This window comes from Dunckerocampus dactyliophorus, chromosome 8 (assembly GCF_027744805.1).
Source record: "Dunckerocampus dactyliophorus isolate RoL2022-P2 chromosome 8, RoL_Ddac_1.1, whole genome shotgun sequence".
Taxonomy (NCBI): Eukaryota; Metazoa; Chordata; class Actinopteri; order Syngnathiformes; family Syngnathidae; genus Dunckerocampus; species Dunckerocampus dactyliophorus.
Window position 1 is genome coordinate 25,152,759 of NC_072826.1, and position 24,941 is coordinate 25,177,699.

General features: G+C 39.4%; 1 protein-coding gene across 1 annotated transcript in view; it reads left to right on the plus strand.

The window, feature by feature from the left end:
- Positions 1-24,941, plus strand: part of LOC129186033 (RNA-binding motif, single-stranded-interacting protein 2-like) — a 78,075-nt gene that overhangs the window by 14,735 nt on the left and 38,399 nt on the right. The window contains exon 2 of the mRNA XM_054783833.1: positions 20,905-21,065. Within this exon, the coding sequence (XP_054639808.1) occupies positions 20,905-21,065 (161 nt within the window). The remainder of the gene's footprint in view (positions 1-20,904; positions 21,066-24,941) is intronic.

Sequence of the window (24,941 nt, forward strand, 5' to 3'; positions counted from 1 at the left end):
CATTGCTGACTCACTCCTTTTTTATGGAGTGTGACTGCTATATAATCTGTCAGTTACAATACTTTTGTATTGTTTTCTGCATGTAAAATTCTAATTATTCTCTATAAAAATGTATTTTTGGTACTATATATTTCATGTGCGCTCTATTGCAGCAGCCATGCAGAAACAATTTCCGCGTATTTTAAGTTACGTGCGGTCCAGAACTGATCATTTTTTTTAGTTCCACTCATCAAACGAATCATCAAAGCAACAGAATAGGAATGGCAGCTTTCTTTCTAATCAAATTAACGGATGAATCATTGCAGCTCTGTTAGCGTTTCAATGGGAAAAAAGTGTGCATTTTTCCATCGTCTCCAAAAAGCTGTCGGCGAATGAACAAGAAGCGAAACAACATATGTTTATTTTTTACGGCCCCTACATACTGCATATATGTAGAATGCCACATGTAAAATATTTACAGTTTGACTCAAGTCACTCATTCCACCTCATGAACATTCCATCTCCAGAAGTTCAAAGGCTCTTGGTCTTCTCATTGGCTCAGTTTGAGTAGGGTGATGTATTTATTTGCGCTTTCATGGTGACACACACTTCCAGCGTGCTGTCACGCTCATTGATCAAAGTGTGAACGCTCTCTGTGCTCATTGACAATCTCATTTTACGCAGCAGGCTCGGACACGAGTTGTGACATCCCAAATATTTGAGAAGCTAATTCTGGTCCAATATTGAACACGCACAAGTGTGATGTGGAAGCTTGGAGCCTTCGGGGATAAATGCTGAGGTTACGTTTATAGTCAAGCAGGTGGGGGAGTTGATTCATTGTTGTGCATTCAAAACTGAAGCGTCAAACTACCCACGATGTATCTAAAATGAACAGAAAAGAAAATAAGAAAATAAATTCACAAGGTTAGGGCTGCACCAGTCTGGAAAAAGTTAGCTTAGATGTGAGATTACGATTCTCTGGCACAATTCTTCCCACAGGGCGGGGTAGCAGGATGGAAGGTGACGTTATTGTCTAGTTTGCATAATTGGCCACGGCGCATGTGCATGTCATTTTTTGGATTTCAAAATTGGTTTTCGGTTCCCTGCATAAACATGGAGAATCATACTGTAAAAATAAGAGGTAGTGACAAATTGATCTGTGGCAGTCAAAATTAATTAGTGGTGGGCCGCCACAAACAAGTAAGACCTACTATGTGTGTGTGTGTGTGTGTGTGTGTGTATAAACTCCTTTTTGCGCTATTTCTGAAAATGACTCCTCATGCCTTGTTCTGCTTTAAAGAAATCAATCCAATGGTTTTTCAGCCCTTGTTCGCGGGAGGTCCTGGAAGGACCGTTGACTGGTTTGAATAGAAAGACTCAAAATAAAGTAAAAGTAAAAAGATAAGTAAATAAATTAATGTGATCGCTCCTCCAGCGAGCCTTTCTGGTGGTGTCGGCATCAGCGGGTAGAACTAGGGCAACGGAGCGTGCATATGGGGAGAAAAAAATCGTCCCAGATCACGAAGATCTCCATTCTAAGCAAGAAAATCAGGATTCACACTTTCTTCAGAATCGTCCAGCTCTCGTCCAGATGTACCTAATGATGTATCACTGTGTGTGTGTATTCATAATGGGGGTGTGGGGGTTGTGCCTTATCATGCTATCTGGTCCTTCCTGGATCAGATTACAGCAGGGCACACAGGGGCTGTTCTGAGAGTAGAAATGCTTCCTGTCTTTGTCTGTGAGACTGTTCAGTCAACCAGAGTCAAAGCACCGACTCAACAGCTGTTCACTTCTATTCTCTGCACCTGTCAATCTACCCATCACCCCAAAACACCCTCATTTTCAATGCATCAATCATGTATGTGATTTACTAATCCAGTCATCACTTGGATGCATTTCAGGGGGACTTGTTCCCACAAAGGGAAAGACTATGTTGGCTATGGCTTCCATTGGACATTAACACACTACAGCAGTGGTCCCCAAACTTTTGTAGGCCACGAACTGACCCCTTTCTGTCAGACCTCTGACGAAGCGGCGACAGACTACATCAAAATCTAACTCTATTATCATTTACCTATGTATAAAACATTCATTCATTCATTTTCTGTGCTGCTGAAGCCTCATTAGGGGGTATGCTGGAGCCAATGCCGGCTGACTTTGGGCGAGAGGCAGGGTACACCCTGGACTGGTCGCCAGCCAGTCACCGGGCAAATACAGACAAAAAAACATTCACACTCACATCTTTAGAGTCTCCAATTAACCTAAGTTGCATGTTTTTGGATAGTGGGAGGAAACGGGAGTACCCGGAGAACATGCAAACTCCACACAGGGATGCCCAAACGGAGATTCAAACCCAGATCTTCCAAATCTCCTGACTGTGTGGCCAACATGCTAATCACTAGGCCACTGTGTGGCCCTACGTATAAAACAAAGACAGGTCAAATATTCAACTGTACAAATCACACAACATGGATACTGACTTACCATCAGTGCAAGCCTGTAATTTGTTTCCCGGAGAGATGATGTTAATAGTGTGGTTTGATTACTGTAATCCCTTGTTTATGGCAGTTAATTGGTTCCAGATCCGACCGTGATAAGTGAATTTCCACAAAGTAGGATTCCTTATTTATAAATTGAATGTTTTTATAGTTAGTACATAGAAAATCTGTTATCGACCTTCTAAATAAGGTTTTAAACATTATTAGAGCTAACTAGACCAGAATTAACACCCCTATAGTTACCTTTACACACCTATTATCCACTGTGGTAGACATAATAAGGGAAAATAAGACATCTAAGACACAGGTACGACTCGTGCTCCGGTGCTAGAGGAGCTGAGTGGGCTGGTGGACAGGAATCAACGTCACGGGTTCAGAGTGACTTTTAACATGGCATGGGTTACGGCCACAACGTCGTAGGTATTATTTTGCCTGTTGTGAGATCATTCAAACCTGCAAAGAAAGCCTGTTGTTGCGGCGATCAAGTCTGGTGCTTGTGTGTCTCACCCAACATCACAATAACATTACTGTCACCTAGTGACCAGAATAGAATACTACATATCATCACAACGTCTTTGAATGCATCTTCTGAATGCCTTATATTTTTATTTTACTTCATTTAGCCATTTTTATGCTTGAAAATGATCAAATATAACAAAAACTAACACAGTTATTTCTAAATAAATAATAAATAAAATGCAGTTCTTAATGCAGTCTATGGTGGCTAATCCTGCGACTTGTGTCACAACGTGGTGAATGTGCAGGTCAAAACTTGTTTTGGAGTGTGTTTTGGAGTTGTTGGGTTGTGTATTTGCTGTTTTTATGAATTTGTTTATTTCACTTCCGTTTCCGGGTCATGTGATTGTTGTTAGCAACTGTTACCAAGTAGCTGTTGCTTGTTGTTCAGTGGAGACTAACCGGTTTAACCCACGTGTCCGCCACCTAGCGCTACTGAGCATGCATATAATAAGGAAACCTATTTTCAATGGCATAAATCTCTAAATGTGAATCCCTTTGAAGGAATCTTTAACGTGAGTACAATGTTGTCACTTAATAATGCTGTATGTGTATTTTTTAATTTACCATACATTTTAAGTTGCAACGTGTAGTGTCAATACGTGTTTGTTTACACTACAAGCGATTAAACGATGACATTTGCAAATTATTAGGTTATGATATTCACGTTGACATTTCGAAAATGTACATAAATAGTGTTATGGGCTTACACATTAGTTCGATAGTTGCAAAGCTATGAGAAATATACACTCAATCCACATGCTACGGGATGCAAAACTCTACCAGGGCACACGCTTGGCGCTAATGGCAGCTGTCGTCAGTGCTAGCTATGCCGCGATGGTTAGGTTGCCTGACTTTTGTCAACATGTTACAACACAAGCCCAGTTATAACTGCGATTATAAAACAAACCAAATTATTTCCAAAATGGAAAGTGTTACTTCATTTAATTCGACATAGTTATTTACAAAAATAGATAACAACACAATGAAAGGAACATTTGGAGTGTTTCACAATCAAAGGTGTACTGTATTTCTGTTTGTCCTGTTCATATCTTATCTTACTTTATCTAAAGTGCTGCAGGAAGTTGAGGTCAGACGTCATATAAGGACATGTTTTGGTAGCTTTCTGCTTGTTTTCCTCACAGTCATTGATCTACACGCGGCGTTCAGTGTCATTTTTGGAGTTTCCATCCTTTGTAGAATCATTAGTTTTGTCTGTTCGTATGTTACCCATTGGTGGCAGAGTCAAATGACGCCCCCATCGCATGATTGGCTGTTTGCGAGTTGCTGTTTATTTGTCAAGATGGAGCACGTTTTCCTTACTCCTGTTGACGTCATCGTCAAAATTGCGTAATTGGCCATGATGCATGTCATTTTTATAGACTGTGGGGGAGACAAAAAGTCAGCAAAAACATGAAAATCAAAACAAATAGGTTTAGAAATAAAAATTATCTTTGAAGAATCGCTTCTTTTTGTGTTTCTTCGGGGAGGCCCCACAGCGGCACCTGCTGCTCGTTGAGAAGAGCGATACGTGCTTTCACATTCGTGTCTCAAAGTGCCCATTAAGACCAAAAAAGTTGCTTTGTCGAAAAACAGAATCCAGAGGGGTCTGAATACTCGCTAAATATAGCGACAAAGTCACTAAATTCAACATTCATCCCTCCTGCTATGTCTTTTTATTCTATGGCAGACCAGGTGCAGATTCTCTGGCCCGATTTCCCCCTCCCCCACAAAATATGCCATTGTCTCCCACAGGGCGGGGCAGGCGGATGGTAAGTGACGTTATTGCATAGTTTGTATAATTGGCCATGGTGCATGTGCATGCCATTTTTTAGATGTGCATTAACTTCGAGAATGATACAGTAAAAATAATAGGTAGCGACAAATTGATCTGTGGCAGTTAAAATGAATTAATTAGTGGTGGGCCACCACAAATAAATAAGAAGCAGATTTGCTGTGCCATCTCCTGTGCAGAGTTGGAATGACAAGCTCAATTCACAGACAGTCCCATTATAATGTGTTTATAACCAAATCTATCAACATTTTGGGAAACCCGGAAATTTCAATGGCTGTCATGTATATTCAGAATTACGCAAGAGGCTTGTTGATGCCTACAAAAAGGTGAAACTTGCTAAGGGACAATTATTTACCAAGGATTAGTGGAGTGTGTATGTACAGTACATGTGTATTTGCCCTGTATGTGTAGTTTTGAAATTAAAGAAATGTCAAAATAGATTTAAATTTGGGCAACTGATTTTAGATTAATAAGACATCCAGGCCATCCCGATGTACGTAAACTTGTGACAGGAGCTGTAATGTACTGTACGTATGTGCATGCTAAAGAAATACATTGGGATTGTTTATTTTACATCTTGCCAGAGGTTGCATTCTTGGCCGGAAATTGTGTGCAGAATCTCTGCAAGTCGATACGTACTTTTCAGGAGGGCCTGGTGAAAAATGTGCTTATTATGCCCATATTTAGCAACGGTGAGCTCCGCTTGCAAAGCCTGTTCAAGGCGTGGATTAATTCTACCGCCTGTCGTCAGGGTGAGAAAAGGTTCAACATCAAGTGGGTAGAGTAGGTAGTGATTCGGAAGAGCTGACGGTCAGATGAGGACAACGTTACACAGAGCCAGCCCTACCAAGAATGGTGCCCTAGGCCAGATTTTCTATGCCCCCCACCCCCATCTGTAATTTACATACTTTTTATTATTATTAAAATAAAAAAAAATGGAGGCATTGTTTTTTACCATTTACCATTACCATTTACATGGTTAACAAATGACAAATAAATTGAAAAAATCTTACCATAAAATAAAAATCCTGTTAAGAAGTGAATAAATAATAATAGTAATAAATTAGAAATACAATAATCAACTTTACAATATTTAAATTTGAGCACAATAACTCTACATATAAGCTACATTTACACAATGCAATAACTATATATAAAGACTCAATCAAATAACTGAAAACAAAAGCTATATAAAATAGCTATATATAGTCATCTCTTGCCAATTCGTGGTTTGAATTTTGCAGCTTCACTCTGACAGTTTTTCAAAATTATATGAATTAATAAATCATCACTGTTTTGTGGTTGACTACAGCCTATTATTAGTTAAACAAAAATGCATATTTAAGCACATTTTTTTGGCCTAAATTAAGCATTTTAAAGTATAAAAATGACTAAAAATATAACACATTCAGAAGACGCATTCAAAGTTGTTGTAATGATATTTAGTACTCTACATTACACGTCACTAGGTGTCAGTAAGGATTCATTGATGAAACAATAGCCACTGCAGGAAGTACTGTACAGAACAGGAAGTAAAAAGAACAACAAGGAACTCTTCCAATGCTAACATGTGAGTCTATATTATGTCTTATTTATGTTTTATGTTCTTTATATCCACTATATTGGGTAATAGGAGTGTAAAGGTGACTATAGGGGCGTTATATCATGTCTAGAGGGCTCCAATAATGTTAAAAAACTTATCATAAGGTCGTAAACTTGTTTTCTATGCTCTAACTATGAAAATATTCTATTTATACAGTAAATAAGGAATCCTACTTTGTGGAAATTCACTTATCACGGTGGGGAACCTAACCACGATAAACGAGGGGTTATTATACTTATATTCTTGTTTTTTTGGGCGTCCCATCGCGGTCACGGCACCTAAGCCTCTGTCTATATTGCCTAAGAGGCCAGCCAGCTCTGATGCTATGACATGTTCCTGTCACAGTGCTGTACAATGGCTACGTTTACATGCACTCAGATAACCCTATCATAACCAGAATATTAGCAATAACCCGGTTGCGCACGGCCATGTAAACGCCAATAGCCCTTTTGAAAAACCGGAATATGCTCATATTCCGTTTTTTAAAAAAACGAATATTACCCCTGGGTTACTCCTTTTGTAAAGCGAAAATCGGGTAATGTATACGCCTGTCGGGATAGTCTGATCAAAACGAACATTAATTTGTGTTCTGTGCATGTTCTATTCGAAAGAAATCTTGTGTCTTTGGCAGGAACTACTTGTGAACATGACACTTTTGGAGCGAGGGGGAAACAAGCCACCTCGTTAGTGTGGTGAAAGACAGGAACATTATGTCTTTTATTGACGGTACAAAGTACCACAATAGCCAAACCTATCAGAAGGTGAGCAAGCAGGGTTTGTACGAACGCATCTTCAGAAGTGTCCGGGGGGCTCTGGGGACATATAGCATGGATGTGGATGGCACAGCTCCGGCTCCATTTCCTATTTCTTCACGTTCTCGCCTTCCATTAATGAAGAAAGTGAGACAGAATAGTGTCAAGTACTGGTAGTGGGTCAGTACCAGCACCAAAACGCAAACAAAGGCGTTCATTATCCGCCGTGCCGGTGTTGTTGTTGTTTTTGGAAACAGGAAGAAGAAGCGGAAGTGACGCGCATTGCGTCATGATGTTTTCCGTGCACCGAGACATTGTTCGTGCAAGGTTTTTTTTTTTACCTCGCACATGTAAACGGGTTATTCCGAATGTTTCAGAAACTGGAATATTGACCTTAACCCGAATATTGACTGCATGTAAACGTAGTCATCGATGCGTCGCTTTTTGATAAGGTTGTCTCAAATTTCTGTGACAAACCAACTGTTTTGATCGCTTTCCTTTCCTTTTTCCGCTCCAGTCTGGTCATGCGGTGCATAACTTGGGCCCTTTTTAGCACAGCCAAGCCTGTAAGCCAGGAGCACGGCGCTCTGACTGTCTGCCATGCATCTTGTAAAGCCCTGACGTGGGTGGATAGCGCTCTTAGCATAGCTCACCTGTATATCGAATGCGCATTGAAAAGAAATCAATTGAAGTGAGTTCTGTGTGCTTTAAAAGTGCACATACATATTAAGTATCCACGACAGGAAATATCTCCCATCAAATTTAATGTCTGCTGGGCTACTTTACATTTCTGAAGTGACTGTCTCCTCACTGGACTCTCCTGCAATGTCACCTTTGTCCTTCTGGACTGAGAATATGTGTATCTATGTCTCTGTTTAATGTGTCAGATGTTTTGGAGCAGTCCCAAGCGCCCGCTGAATGATCGAGCCAAGGTGAGCAGGCGGAGGCGAGGGCCAGATGGGGAGAGAGCCCAGTAGTCTAAAGTAGTGCGGTGACGGTGCCAGACACTCTGTGCGCCTGTTAGATCTCCATCTAGGCGGCAGGCCAGTGCTTTTGTGGGCGTATACGTTTCAAAGCTTCTGAGCTCGTGCCACCCGACCCAGCTTGAAAGCAAACACGTGCATCAAGGTGCCATCAACCTTAGGAGACGGACCGAGAAGTGATATGTGCACTGCATTGCCTATAAAAGCAAACGCAGGGGGAAGGGCACTTAGGAACCGGTCTGGATGTGCTTTCAGTGTCCCCGTCACCTGGTTGGAATGCAGAGCGCCTTGTACGAATTGCAGCGTGATAAGATCAGGAGCAGACGGGCAGGATTTCCTGTCTTCCTCCATACTTCAGCTTAACTAAAGAAACATTATTTCGCATTGTTAGGAATATCAAATTTATGTCCTTTCCATTAGCACATTCACTGTTTTTAACGTACAGGGAATATACTTACTTGCTTACGCTCTGTCACCGAGCCAAGTGCATGTTTTTCAGGGCCCGACCAATTTAATCGGCCACTTGTAGCCATTAGAGAATGATCGGTAATCGGACAAAAGTGGACCGATTGGCGCCGATGCTAACACTTATATTTGACTAATAAAATACAAGTCAAGTGGCGTTTCTCTTAGAAAACAATGATAGAGCCCGATCAATTAATTAGCCGATGATAGCCATTAGAGAATAGATGGTTACTAAAAAGGTTATAGTTTTTGCCCCATAGCCTACCTCTGTTGGATGGGAAATAATAATAAGAACTCAGGTACTGAGGGGGCATGTGAAAGTCAATGTCTTCCTTCATGTACATACTTTGTGTGATTTGTGTGTATTTTATTTCCCAGAGGTTTACTGCCCTTTTGCACATCATTGCACATTTTTGATTTATGCTCAAATTGTTCATGTGCTGCTTGTTCCACACCATTTTAAGTATTTGGAAGGAGTAATATCAGTGGTCTTCAATGTTTTTTCTTGCGTGAGCTACTTTTACAAAATGAAAAAGGCCAAGATCTACTCATTTTTGTAACATCTATTTTCATCGCTTATTTCAAGCCAAACAAACTGAATATGCCTGTTCTACCAGAACATGAAGAAAATGCTGGTATCCACAACTCATATTTTGTATGTCAGAATGCATTTCTTTCTAGTGTTCTCACATTATTAACTGAAAACCTGAATGAAAAGCGGGCTTGCAGGAGCCTCATGTGGTCGGGGGTGGCTCTCTGGTGCTTGAGGGCACCGCGTTGGCGACCCCTGATGTACAGTATATATTTGTAACAAGTGTTTGGATTTTTTTATTGGAAAAAAAACAAAAAAACTTAAATTTTAATCGGCCGATATTGGAATCAACATAAGTTGCGATTTTCATTTGAATTTGAATTTCGCAATCGGTCTCAGCTCCCTTCAAAAAAATCCACATAAGTCGGGCCCTAATTTTTTTTCAACCAAAAAAATATAGGAACACAGTATCGATCCGATACTGATACTACAACTTGGAATGGTTACATTTGATATTTGGCTCGATCTGCTCACTGCTAGCTCACAGTGGACAGTAATCCATTTGGCATCATTTCGCAGCTTCACTTTATTATGGTTTTCAATATATATTAAATGATTGCTGTTTTGTGATTAACTACTATTAGTAAAAAAATATGCGTTTTTGAGCAAATTTGATGTATTATTGACTTAAATTAAGCATGTTCAAGCATTAAAATGTCTAAATGACTTAAAATGCAAATAAAAAGACCTCTGATAATGTTAAAAACATTATTTAGAAGGTAGTAAACAGGTTGTCTATGCTCTAACTATGAAAATATTCCATTTAGAAATAAGGAAATTCACTTATCACGGTCGGTTCTGGGACCAATTAACTGTGATAACTGAGGGATTACTGTAGTGCGTGTGCACATGTTAGTGCGTAGTTTACATATACAAAGCAGGAAGATGCTGGATATAATGTTTGCAGTATGTTTGAAAGTTATAGTTTAAGTGATATTAAAAGATTGAAAGTCCATTTCAAAAACAAAGCTAGGTTCATTCATGTAGAGGCTGGCAAATGGAACTTTCCTGGCTGGATCTTAAATATAGCATTTCTGCAGCGTTACTGTGCGGTCCTCTTTCACACAGACTATAAATCTGTGCATCAGCATGTACGTCAGACAGTCGAAGCTCTTTCCTTCCTGAGGATAAGACAAGCAGTCCCCTTAGGAGGAAGACGCCATGACACTGGAGGGCGGGAAAACTCCCCAACAGCCAGGAAATCCATGAAAAATAGTGAGGGTCGAGCCAGGGTCAACCGACAAAGCCCCACAGGGAGGTGAAGTGGAGGAAATAAAAAAAGGTTGTAACAACCTGAGCGGTGCTGAAGGCAGGGGTGTCCAAACTTTTTCCACCAAGGGCCGCATACTGTAAAATGAAAGGATGTACACTCATGTAAACCCATGTAGAAAAAAAACAACTATTTGGCTTTTAGCATGAATTTACTTTTTCTCCTTACGGTACACTTTTTTGCTCCTTTTTCTATTTTTGATGTTTTTATTTTTTACATGTGTTTCAACTTTCTTCTCATACATTTTTTTCCTCTTAATATTATGTATTTATTCTCATAATATTTTGACTTTGTTATTGTAATATTATAACTTTTACCCACCCAAAATTTCCTAAATTTGCAACTTTATTCTTTGTTTTGTTTGTTTCTCTTAATATTATGACTTTATTCTCCAAATTTTTTGTCTTTATCCTACTAAAGTGACTGCTCTCTTTTCCATTTTTTGCTGTTGTTTTCTTGTTTAATTGTATCTTTAGAAACAGTCAACATTAATGGCCCCTGGGCCACACTTTGGGCACCCCTGTATTAAGCAGAAAGGAAGCTGTAAAAAAAAAAAAAATCTTACATACTGTAGATGATAATGTTCAGTTGATAGGTCATTGTTGACCTACCAATAGGCCTGTCACAACAACAAATTTTGTTGGACGATAATTGTCCTACAAATAATTGCAGATAAACGATATCATTGTCAACATAATTTTGAGACTGTTTTCCCATTAATGTATATGGCATAATAATGCAAGTACACCGTATCACTCCAATAGAGAGCACAATAAAACAATAAATACAATGGAGTTCCTTAACAGGAATGCTTAACATGTAGTGAACCACATTTTGCACCGTTTTGTTTATACAGTGTTCCAAAAAAAAAGTTCCAAAAAGTACAAAAACGTTCGAACCTTTGTTTGAATTTTAATGATCAATCTTAATGGTCAACACAGGAAATGATTAAATCACTCATGCATATTTCACTCCTGTGACCGTGTAGCAACGTGTGGCATTGTGTAGCGTTTTTGTATCCTTGTTAAGACATATTGCTGCAGATGAACCGTAGATTCATTTACAAGCTAGCAACCAAGCAAGCTAGCGATGACACAGGAGACATGGCAGGACGGCACGTAGCAGATAGATTGACAATGGTCTACAGCCAATCAGGATGCAGAAAACAATGCAGACAGATGAAAGAGGGAAGAGATAGACACTCAACTTCCCACAATGCATTTTTTTTAAAGGACCAGGCTCGGCCTGTAACAGAGTTCATATGCTGTAATAAAAAATTTAAAAAAACACTGCAAAAAAAATACAAAAAAAAACACTAAACACTAAAACACAAAAAAAAATCAGCGAAACGGTGAATCCGTGAAAGGTGAACCGCGATAAAGCGAAGGAACACTGTATTTACTTCGCCGACCAAATGCCTCAGTAAGCATTGACTGTCTGCACCTCGAGCGGCAATTTTTTTATCCTCATTTTAGGCTAACTGGACAGGTGGTTGTGTTTGAGGTGCGGATGCAAGTTGATCGTGCTCCTCTTCTTCGTCCCCACTACTTTTGAACAATTGTGACATAAAGGCTTGTCGGTGTTCATGGGCTCACCTTGTTCATTCTGCTAAAAAGGAATTAGTCCCACACTGCAGCTGTGGCATTCGGCTTAGTAACCATGGCTTTTGTGCCTTCATTCATATTTGCGTCTGCTTGCTTGTTACTCACAACGCTTACTGGCAGCACTCTTGTGTGTGCAGTCGCCAGCAGCCCCGCCTCCACCCACTGGGACAAAGAGACTGAATGACTGATAGGCGGGTTCACTCACTCCGTTCATTCCGCTATAGAACCAACACGCCCAGGTGTCGAGACAGATGTACAGACGAATGGTAGGGGAATAATAATGCATATTTTTGTACTTGTGGCCTAACTCTGATGTCTGATTATTGATGTCTGATAAGCACCAAGGTACAGATACAGGCTTTTTATTTATGGAAATGGTGTCGAGTTTTTATCTTTAGCCGGGTCCTAAAAATATGAGGATATTTTGAGCCACGATGCTGTGATTTGGCAGGCTTCCAGCCGAGGACGATAACAGGCTGAATTTAACTATTCTTTTAATAAAGATATTTTGTCGGCAGTTATCACATTTTATTTTCTTACTATCTAATTTTAACGTCACACCTTCTAGGTACAGTGTTTCTTTAAAACACTAAAATGAAGTAGCTATATAACATTTTCAAAGCATGTTGATGTTGACTGTTGACTTTTTTTTGTGTATTGGCTACTGTCTGTGTTTATAATGCTATAACTATTTATGTAAGAAGTTAAGTGATTTTGGTTATGATCAAGAAAACCATGGAAGTTGCTAGATATCAGCTCTTAAATTCAACTCTTATTATTATTTGTCCAAACAAATGTAGCTTTAGTTGTACCAGGCATTAAAATGGATCAATAAACCGAATAAACAAGGATGGTCTAATGATTTCCATGACTATGTAATATTCCATTTAACCATTTGTCTTCTGTTTAAATGCACCTCATTTTCAGTTCTTTATTAACACAAATCAGGCTGATTTTGTATCAAAATAATAATAATAACAATAATTCAATTTTATAACGCTTTTCAAGACACATAAAATGCTTCACAATGAAGTGAACCCCAGTCACACACTGGTGGTGGTTATGTACATTTGTAGCTACAGCTGCCATGGGGCAGTCTGACAGAAACGCAATTCGCCCCTACCGCCTCTCCGACCACCACCAAACATTCATTCACACTCATACACCAGTGTGGGAAGCAAATTGTTGGCACTCACAACTTTTTTTTTTGGCCCTATGGCGGGTTATACTGTATAACAGTCACACTCAATAAAAAATGCATGCGTAGGGTGCTTTGTTTGGGCACTCAGTTCAGCGGAATGATACCAGTACCAGTACCAGTTGCAAGCAAATGGACAAGTTTGTTAAGCGCAATACAGTATCAATAGATTACAGTAGTAATCCGTTCCAAAAACCTTTATGTTATAGGGATTTTATGTTATATGAAGCGTAAAATACATGTAAATAGCCTAATCCGTGCCAAGATCTTCCCAAACTCACACCTTTGGGCTTTCAAAATATTCAAAGTCCACCAAATATGTTGGGAAAATATAAGAAAACAGCATAAACATAGTAGAGTAACATTCCAATATAAAATAAGGTAAATAAGGTATAATGGTCGATGGGGAACGGCCGTATAGTCTAGCAACATCACTTAATTTCATACCACCGTCATTTCCTGCTTTGTTTCGATCGACAACTTTTCCCTTTTTTTCTTCTCACTTACACTTGGTTTAGGGCCCATGACTCCGGTAATTTTAACACAAAGAAAAGTAAACAAATTAAAAAGAGATTTCAATGCGTGCGAACTAGTTTAAGGGCGACTACAATGAGGAACAGAGCAGCATGTCTCTCATAAACACACCGACGCGCTGGATTAGTCCGCCAATGAGATGAGAGCGTAGGCGGTGCTCCGATAATCAGCCAATGAGAGCATGAAGCGTCAGAATTTGTGGATAACTTCCTGTTTCGTTTCGATCGACAACTTTTCCCTTTTTTCTTATCACTTACACTTGGTTTAGCACCCATGACTACGGTCATTTTAACACAAAGAAAAGTAAACAAATTAAGAAGAGATTTCAATGCGTGCAAACTAGTTTAAGGGCGACTAAGATGAGGAAGGGAGCTCATATACAAACTGGACGCACTGGATATGTCAGCCAATGAGATAAGAGCGTAGGCGGTGCCCCAATCATCAGCCATTGAGATAAGAGCGTAGGCGGTGCCCCAATCATCAGCCAATGAGATGAGAGTGTAGGCGGTGCCCCGATAATCAGCATAAGAGCATGAAGCGTCAGAATTTGTGGATAACTTCCTGCTTCCTTTCGATCGAGAACTTTTCCCTTTTTTCTTATCCCTTCCACTTGGTTTAGAGCCCATGACTACGGTCATTTTAACACAAATAAAAGTAAACAAATTAAGAAGAGATTTCAATGCGTGCAAACTAGTTTAAGGGCGACTACGATGAGGAAGGGAGCTCACATACAAACCGGACGCGCTGGATAAGTCAGCCAATGAGATAAGAGCGTAGGCGGTGCCCCGATAATCAGCCAATGAGATAAGAGCGTAGGCCGTGCCCCGATAATCAGCCAATGAGATGAGAGCGTAGGCCGTGCCCCGATAATCAGATAATGAAAGCGTGAAGCCAGAAGGCGTCACCAAGTGTACTCTGTTAGTCTCTCTGTCGCTTGCACCGACTTGACGCTTTACGTTATATGGAATTCCTTAAGTAATACGGTTCGAAAAATTTACATAAATTCTTTACGTTCAGTGGAATTTACGTAAAAGGAGGTTTACGTTGTGCGAGGTACTACTGTATTGTACAAAACCGAGGCAACATTTTTGTTGAAAATTTTTGTCAAAAACGAATCATACGAAAACTGGGGTGTATGGAAACTGAGGTTTGACTGCATTTGGAAAGTCTAAAGTTTCATCCATTTTAATATCCTATAATAGATAGATAATCACGTATGTTAGTGTAAGTTGTTTATATGATGCCTGGGAAATACTGCATGTTTTTGTAGAAAATTCACATTGCCAAGATCAAGACTTGAGAAAATCTGGTTAAGCGAAGGTCGGCGGGGGGGGTGGTCATCTTCAAGGGCTGCAGTGGCTTTTCGTATGGCCTAATTAGCGTGATTGGTCAATATAATGGTGTGACTGCGCCACCCTGCTGGGCTTTCCCTAAACAAGGACAACTGAATCAGTGACCCGTTAGCTTCTTTAAAATGAAGCCATTGTTGTCTCGTCGCCACCGCCCAATTGGTCTCACAAACGACACACCAGCCTCGCTGCACCCCACAGCGAGCCCAGGAGGAAACCACAATTGTTTCTCTTGATCCGCTCATATGTGACTTTAAATATTTGGCTTTACAAACGTGATACAAATCTACCAATTGCGGTGAGCCGAGTGTTTGTTTTTATTGCCCCAGTCGTAAAAGTGCCAATGGATCTATTCCTGGAGAGAGAGCATTTTTCTAAGTTTCTTTGACAGGGATTATGAAACCTTACTCACCTCAATGAATAGATTTGGCTGAATGCTTGCGCAATCTTTGGAGTAATGTCTCCATGGAGTACCACAAGCCATGATTCACTGATGGTTGCGTAATAGCCGGTCACGTTTCTCACGGCAACTCTGCTGCTGTAGTTAACTAACTAGCGACATGAATGTCAGTTGCGGTGGCGTGTGTTGTTGGGAACAGCAAGAGGGATTGATCGGGCCATTACCGATGGTCGCCACAATGAATCCCTGGTGTGTGCTGGAGATTTCCATCCCTTTAAATGTGTTTTCTGAAGCCTGACGTAGAGAGGAGAGCAAAGTGAAACAGCTATTCTTTTGCCATTTGTGTCACAAAATGACAATGCACGCACCATTAAAGGTATTATTTCATTCTGCTCCTTCGGCAACGCCAGTGGTGTTCACACTTTTTACAGCGAAGGCCACATAGTGAAAAATAAAAGGATGCAACTTTGCCACTTTGATATTTTGGAAACCAACATGTGCAGATATGCTAATAAGTTATATATATTTCAAGAAAAAACTGCATCTCAGCTTTTTTATATGCAGTAGGTGAAAAAGCCAACTTCGGTCTTTGCTCTTTTTTTCCCATTTTTACAAAATGTACAACTTTTCGTTTTGTTTCTCATAATAGTAGGACAAGTAGGAATTTTTTTTTGTAATATTTCAACTTTGTGCTATTAAAATTACATTATTTTTCCTCATAATATTACGAGTTTATTCTCTGAAAATTGTGACTTTTTTTTCTTGTTAGAATATTTTTTTTTTCTCTTAATATTTTGACTTTATTCTCATAAAATTACAGCTGTTTTTTCTGTCTCTGCTGGTTTTTTTTCCAACTACTTCAACTTTATTCTTGTAAATTTTCTTCTTGTAATTATGACTTTATTCCCATAATATTATAAGTTTTTCCCTTAACTAGTTTTCCCCAAAATTATAGCTTTATTTTATTATGTTTCTCATAATATTACGACTTAAAAAAACATTTTTTATTTAGTATTTCAACCCTGTACTACTAAAATGACATTATTTTTCCACTTAATATTACAAGTTTATTCTCTGAAAATTCACTTTTTTCTCTATATATTTTGACCTTATTCTCATAAAATAACAGCTGTTTTTTGAGTTCCTGCTGTTTTGTTTAATTTTTTTTAAATTTTCCAACTACAGTGGGTTCAAACATCACCTCCTCATTCTATTGTGGTTTTTCAAAAATTAATTAATAAATGCTCATTATTTTGGGGTTGCTATGGCCTATTATTAGTCAAATATTGAAAGACAAGTCATATGAAGTATTCCGTTCACTAGCCGTCACTAATGTTACATTGATGAGACATTTCTTTACATTACAGTATCTTAGCTTGCAGCCATGGATCCCTGCAGTCATAGCAAAACAAAGTTCTCCCATTTTGCATGGAAGTGATATGTTTTTTGCTTCTTACTTTGTTGTTCTTCCCCACTCTGTTTTACCTAACATTTCTTATGTTTAAAACAAATACGTTGAACGCTAACTAGTTAGCTCGGTACCTCGCTATTTGCTATGAACAGCGGCCGTCTGTTATGTCCCTGCACTGATCCCGTAGCCTGCGCAATAGCGGTGCGCCATGTGGTGTAAGCAAAGCTAGCAGTGTTGTCGGCGTGTACGTATGCCAAATTCAATTCATGTCAGACTGGCTGTCCTGTATGTCAGTCAAGTGACAAACATCAGAGTGAAGATGGATGAAAGGCTGATGGTGATTGTTTTCTTTTTTTAATGCCATGTGTCTGACCCACATTACGTTCAAGATACTACAACAAGGAACTTTCCCAATGCCAACGGTCAGTTATTATGTCTTATTATTGCTTATCATGTCTACTATATTAGGTAATAGGAGCATAGAAGTGACTATAGGGGTGTTATTACATGTCTACGGGGCTCTAATAATGTTAAAAACTGTTTTTAGAAGGTCGCAAACATGTTTTCCATGCTCTTCCTACGAAAATGTTCAATTTATTAATATCAAATCCTACTTATCAGAAATTCACCTATTGCAGTTGGGGCTGGAACCAGTTAATAAACGAGGGACGACTGTATTTCAACTTTCTACTTATAAATTTTCTTCTCGTAATTCTGACTTTATTTTCATAATATTATAACTTTTTGCCCTAACTAATTTTCCAAAAATGACAACTTTATTTTTTGTCTGTTTTTCATAATATTATGACTTTTTAAAAAATTATGTCTTTTTTCTTCAATGTTTCAACTTTATGCTACGAGAGTGACGTTATTTTTATTATTGTACAATTTTTTCTCATTAGATTACAACTTTTTTCTCCTCATATTTTGACTTTATTAGTGTAAAATTGTGTTAGTGTAAAATTGTATGGTGTGTTAATGCTGATTTTTCTATTTCTGCTGGTGTCTTTTTTTTAGGTTTTTTTTTTTTTTTTTTTTTTTTTTTTTTTTTTTTTACCCCTGTCCTGTCCAGCCTTTAAAGCAGATAGAATTGTATACCTAAATGCCGTCAAGTGCTCAACAGATTTACTCTGCCAGAGAGAAGTGTGATATACACTTCCCCTGTCATACAAAATTTATTCGACCTTGATGCTTGTTATAAAGCAAATTTGGAGCGACCGGACCGGAGCAGGAGGGGACAGAGAAGAAGAGAAAAGGAAACGGGGGGGGGGACAAAAACAAAAAAAAGAGAGACAAGAGACAAGGACAACAGCAGCAACAACAACAATTGTGACAGAACAACAGAAACATACAGAACGACATCAGCAAATAAATGTCCGTGACAACTATAAAGACGAACAAGGATAAAGGATAAAAATTTTTTTAGTTTTGTTGCTAAATTATATTTTTAGAATGTGTCGCAGGCCAATTAAAAAAACAGCCGCAGGCCACAAATCACCCCCGGGCCGCACTTTGGAAAATGCTGGCCTACACAAAAGTTAGTCTTTGTCTTCCAGTTTCTTGTTTTGGTATGCACCGCAAGATATTGTTTTGTGGTTGCAAAAGTGAAAAAGAAGTTACCCAACACCCTCACACCCCCACACCCCCACACCCCCACCCACGATATGAAGGAGGCAGCCAAGAGGCCCAAGCATTCCCCTCAGAGAGCATTATTGCTGAGTGTTGACACGGGCGCAGTGTGATATCATTTTTTACTGAGGAGCATCCACATCTGTCTCCCGCAAGACTCACTTTTTATCTCCTCATGAAAACACGTTCCCTTGTTCTCACTTGGTGCTCTAGCATTACAAATGCCCACATTTCTGGATGATCTATGAGTCAAAAAAGTCATACATTTGTGTTTTTGTTTGTTCGAATTGCTGAAGTGCTTGCTGGTATAAGATGCTTGGGTAGGCTAGTGTAGGAAGGAGCTCCAGTATCTGTTTGTTGTTGACTGATAAGGCTTACTTCTGTGTTGTAATGGAACATACACAGACAAATACTCCAAGTCAATTTCAATGTACAGGGAAGAACAAGAAACAATTGGCAATTCCTGGCCTGTCCAGACAATTCTGGTGTGTTGGAAACTCTGTTGATGTCGCGTGAGAATGTAACAGTATATGGTTAATGGATAAACCGTGAAAAAACTTCAGGTGGTTATCAGACTGTTTCAAAATGTTATTGCCATATTTACTGTGTTTATTGTGATACCAGTGTCTGAGGATCCGGCATGCAATCAAAAGTTCTTAGCCAACCCTGTGTATTGCACCACTACATTATTTATTGTGCTACAGTGAGACACAGTGGAATGCAAATCAATGGACGGTGATCGAGATATTTTCGACATTTTCAACCAATTTTGCAGTAACATGGATATCCTATGACCGTAGGAACATTATGTACTCATCAGTCTATGACGTTGCTCGTCTTTTTGCGTCTGTCTCTCATTGTTTGGTTTTTTGACTACACAGACATTGCTGTTTTTTTTGTTTTTAGCAGAAGTCCACAGACATTGTGGAAGACGAGAGACAACAATGTCTCTGTACCGCTTTGCTAGCGATGTTAGCAAGTTACGTGCTGTCCTGCTGCCATGAAGTTGCACGATTTACGTACATAACTGATGCAGCTATCAGCATCCTGCCTATATGAACTGGGACGGAAACACAAGCGCAATCCAAAATATTTTTAATTCCACACAAAAAATGTGGATTCCAAATCCAAACCGAACTGAATTATACCAATGGGTGGAAATAAGAGGTTGATTCGACTCGTTTTGTTTGGTTTAGCACGTGAAAGTAGTACGGGTGTAACAGTACACTAAAATGTAATTTCGGTTCAGTTCAGTTTCTTGAAGTGCTCAGTTTGGTTAATTTTCAGTACAAAAAAGGCAGAAAAAAAGACTTAAAATGCTTTTATTTAAAAAAATGCAAACTTTTTGATGAGTTCCTGATAGTCTAGCCCAGGGGTAGGGAACCTATGGCTCGGGAGCCAGATGTGGCTCTTTTGATGACTGCATCTGGCTCTCAGACATTTCTTAACACCATAAAATGTGTTTATTTTAGTTTGTTTTCCTGACATTTTAAAGTAAAACATTACAGAAACAGAAACATTACAAAATTCAAAATATGCATTGTAATGCATTTTAACCCATCCATTTTTTTTTCTAGCGCAATGCCAGCTGTCCTTCCCATGTTTTCCGTGTCAGACACCAAAACTTGATTATTATTGAGGTTGTCCCTCCTTTAATCAAACCTTCTTTAATCAAATAGTCAGCTAGCTAATTGTGAAGAGACAACCCTTTTGATGAAAAAGGAAAAGAAAGAAAGATACGGAGTAGGTCACAAAACCATGCAGCACCAGAAGTTGCATTAATGGTAAAACGTTATTTATTATTGGTTAGCTTCAATATAACAACATTATTGCAAAGAATACATTCAGAGACTGATATTCTAAAATTGCTAGTATTCCTTAAATACTGTATACACACATTTGGTTGTATTCGGTGTAAATATGATATGGCTCTCACGGAAATACATTTTAAAATATGTGGCTTTCATGGCTCTCTTAGCCAAAAAGGTTCCCGACCCCTGGTCTAGCCTCTTGGTGTCTGGGACATCAATGTTGTGGGTGGAGGGACACATGTCTTCATACTTCTTTTGGGTAAAGATGCGCTTGCCGGTCTTGGAGGTGGACATCTCCACAATCTTGCAGGGAGATGCAAACTTTTTTTAAATAAGTTAAAGCGACCCAATTGGGGGTAAATAGCATAAAATATACACAAGTGGACCAAACCGAAAACGCAGCACCAAAACGGTTCAATACATCCATGTGAACCGTTACACCCCTAGAAAGTAGCATGCATCAAGGAAGAACCTTGTGTCCATCCTGATTCTGACATTCCATCTTCTCCCAGCAGGCCTATGTGTCCTCCGGCCACCAGATGGCTCCCCCTAGTCCCAACAACAACAGTAGCAGCAACAGTGGCGGAGGAGAACAGCTGAGTAAAACCAACCTCTATATCCGTGGCCTTCATCCCGGGACTACGGACCAAGACCTGGTCAAGCTCTGCCAACCGTGAGTTGAAACGTGTAGTATAATTTCATGCCAAGTCTTATTTTTATGGTGATTGCAGGTCAGTCCACAAGACCCGGATGGTATCTGCATTACACGAATGGTCTTTAGACAAACAAAGGCGATTGGGGGTATAGGGAGCAGTTGAATAAATACTGTTCCAATTTAGTTAATGAATGTGTTGCTGTAGCTGTAGATAATTCTAAATTCTTCATCATACTAAGACATTTTGGACAATTCTGACCTTCAACAAGTTTTGCACTCAGGTGGAATATCATTTTCTGGCTTTAATGAATAATACTGCCACACAGCCGACATCCCTCCTTGCTAATATTAGCACATTAGCACACGCTGTTACTGTGGTCACGTGGGCTCTATCTAGCCGCTGCTGGCTGAAAGTGCTGGGCAGAGTCTGGAATGGACTGCTTCGATAAAATCCAATTTTTGCTGATATTGTACCGATATCAATATCGGATTGGGACACCCCTAGCCGAGGTGCCAATGACAACAGGGTTGGTCCTTGAGTCCTTGTTTGTGATACAGCTCATTAAGTAAAATTTTAAAAAATCGCCAAATTTAAAATTTTCTTCTGCCTAAATTAAGCATTTTTTTAAATGAAGTAGAATACAAATATAAGGCATTCAGAAATGCATTCAAATATGTTGTGATGATATGTAGTATTGTACACTGGTGACTAGGTGTCAGTAATGTTCAGTGAGCAACAGGCTGTTATTGCAGATTTGAATGATTTCACAACATTCAACTATCCCTAACATGGGCAACACACAAGCATGAGTCTTATTTATGTCTTATATGTCTTCTTTTCTCTTATTGTGTTTACTATGTTGGCTAGAGATGTCACAAGATCTCACAAAATTAAAATGTAACAAGATTTCTCACCCAGAAAAAAACTGTCTTGTGGGCACTAGGCCTGGGCAGATGATCAATAAATTAATGAATCACAAAATACATGAAAATGAGATTAATCATATTGCCGGCTTTAATATATTGCCATGTGCATATGTGTCTGTTTTCCTCATCTCTCGCCTCTGAACAGGCATGAAGAGTGTTCACTCATTGGTTTCAGCACCTTGGCACATTTGTTCCATAGAACAATGGCATGAGCGGAGTGAGCCGTTTTGTCATTCATGCAGTCTCTTTGTCTCGGTGGGTGGAGGCAGGAGAGTGTAATGTAGCAGAAATTATATTTGTAGATTACAATATACAGTATTGTCATATGTTTTCATTGTACTTTTACTTGTACTTTAAGCCTTGTCTCGTTCTAGTAGACCCAATCTTGGGTATCGTCACGCCTCGTTAACTGAGTATCTTGTGATACCCCTAATATTGGGAAATAGGAGTGTAAAGGTGACTATAGGGGTGTTATTTCATGTATAGAGGGCTCTAGTAATGTTAAAAAAAACATATTTAGAAGGTCGTAAATAGGTTTTCTATGCTCTAACTATGTAAATATTCCATTTATAAATAAGGAATCTTACTTTGTGGTCTGGAATCAATTAACTGCGATAAATGAGGGACTACTGTAAGACAAAGTGTGTGGGTTTGCTCTACTTCCCACTCATGATGCATTAGCGCTCCAGTTCATTGCCACTGAACCAGTGCAAGCTTACAGAAAGTGGAAAGGTTAGTTCAGGACAGGAGGCAACATCCTGTCCCCTTCATAGGCCCCCCCCACCCACTCTGCTTTTTCAACCCCGTCTCCCTTTTCTTCCTGACTTAATAAGGCTTAAGTTCACTCCTTCCTCCGCGTAACGCTGAAAAGCTAACATTTGTACTGTCAATCCGTCCAGTTACAGCTGTTGTTAAGATTTAAGTTGTTTTTAATCCTTTTCTCAAAGTAAAACTACAGCCCCAAACAGCTGAATTTCATGTGCGCAACAGATGATGAGCAGAGCAAGTTGTTATCAACTCACAAGACACATCCTTTGCATGACTCCTCGTCCAGATTTAGCATTCTGTCTGCAGACAATTGGATCCATTTTGCAAGACTTGCCATGTGTTGTCAACTATGACTTCATCAGTACAGCGATGAATGGCGAAACCACAACCCTTACTTGGTGCGTCCAATCAACGCTGACAAACTGACTAAGTGTGACACATGGCTCTCAACACATGTTGAAGCTCGCACGCCATAAGGACAAAAGTACTGGGACACAACATGGGGGAGGCAGCAGAGTGCTCCAAAGGTTAACAAAAACATACCTAAAGGAAGGGGGATTGTAGAGTTCATCCATCCTAGGTTTGTGTGATTTGTTGTTGTTTCATCCAGAAGGTCACCAAGTCATTCGTTGATGGGGCTGGCCAAGTTCTTCCACAGCCATCTCATCCAAGCATGTCTTTATGGACATTGCTTTGTACGCCAGGGCACAATATGTACTGTACAGTAATTGTCCTAAATGTCAGTGATGGACATTTCTGATTCTTTTCTGATATGTTGCGGACCAAAGTACGAACTGTTTGTATTTGATTCATATTGATTTGGTCCGTCGAGGGCCTAACTGATTACTGAATTCATCAAAACAACAAGCTTCAGATGAGTTGTCTATTTTTGACACACGGCTATAAGTTTCACTTTTGCTTTGCCTCACGCATCTTCAAGGACTGCCAAACAAAGTGCGACATCTCAGCGCTTAGCTAAAAAAACTAGCATTTTTTCAGTGGTAATGACAGTGGTAGATGTATCCTGTATATTTTACCTGTATTATCATGTATTTATAAATTATTCCAGACTTACGGTGAATGAGATTTAAAAGGATGGCCTATTTTCTGAGAAAAAAAATTTAAAAGTAAATTTTTCGACCATAAATCAGTTAATTTGCGGGCATGCAAATGTTGAATCACGACTGTGCGAGGATCACCTGTTTTATACTCCAGAGTCTCCACTTTGCTGCAGGGCCCATTGTCTTGTTGACCTCGGTCTCCTGTAGAATAAAATTCAGGAGACCCTTGTTCCACTATTTAGTTTAGTCTGTGTATCGTTGCATTCAAGGAGGCGTGGCTCTATCAGTCGTACGCTGTACCATTTTAAATGTACAGTCGTTCCTCGTAATATCACGGTTCAATTATCGCCCCCTGGCTATATTGTGGTTTTGAGGAAATTCATTAATGACAGCTGTTTCGTGGTAGACTATGGTCTATTATTAGTCAAAACATATTGAAATACAAGTGATATGTAGTATTCTGGTCACTAGGCGGCAGTAATGACACAAAACATTTAGCCAAAACATTACCTTATATTACATTACCTCAAAACTGCATGAAGTCATGTGGTCAGCCATGTCATGTCCGACATGATAGAGTGGAAAAAGTTGTCATCCCATTTGGTGTGGAAGTGGTAGGTTTTTGAAATGAAGTTGTATGACATCCCCATCAGCGTTTTAGTCCAATAACAGCGACTTACCCCCCACTTGGTCTCCTAAGTCCAGTTCCGGTCAGATTTCTGTGATGAAGAATGTAGTTCCACTTAGTTGCTGGGGACAGTTAAGTAAAGAGTTTGGCTTCTCAAAACAATATAAGTTCTAAAGATTAAAACATTTGCATCACAAAATGCCACCTAAAAAAAATCTGACCTCACAAAACGCTCTCCCGCGGTATCCCTGCGCACTGTCGCCTGTGCGTTCATGTGAATATGACGAAGACATGTATTCATCTTTTGAAATCTGAACTATCCCTTTAAGTTTAGAAGAAATACATTCAAGACTAATTGGTTAGCTCCTCCAGCTCCCCTAGCTGTCTAGCTTGCTAGCTAACGGTTGTCTGGAGCCCTTGCAGTTTAAGAGTTGCACAATGTGGATGTGAATAATAGGAGTGTTAAGGGGTGTTATTTAATGTCTACAGAGCTCTAATAATGTTAAAAAT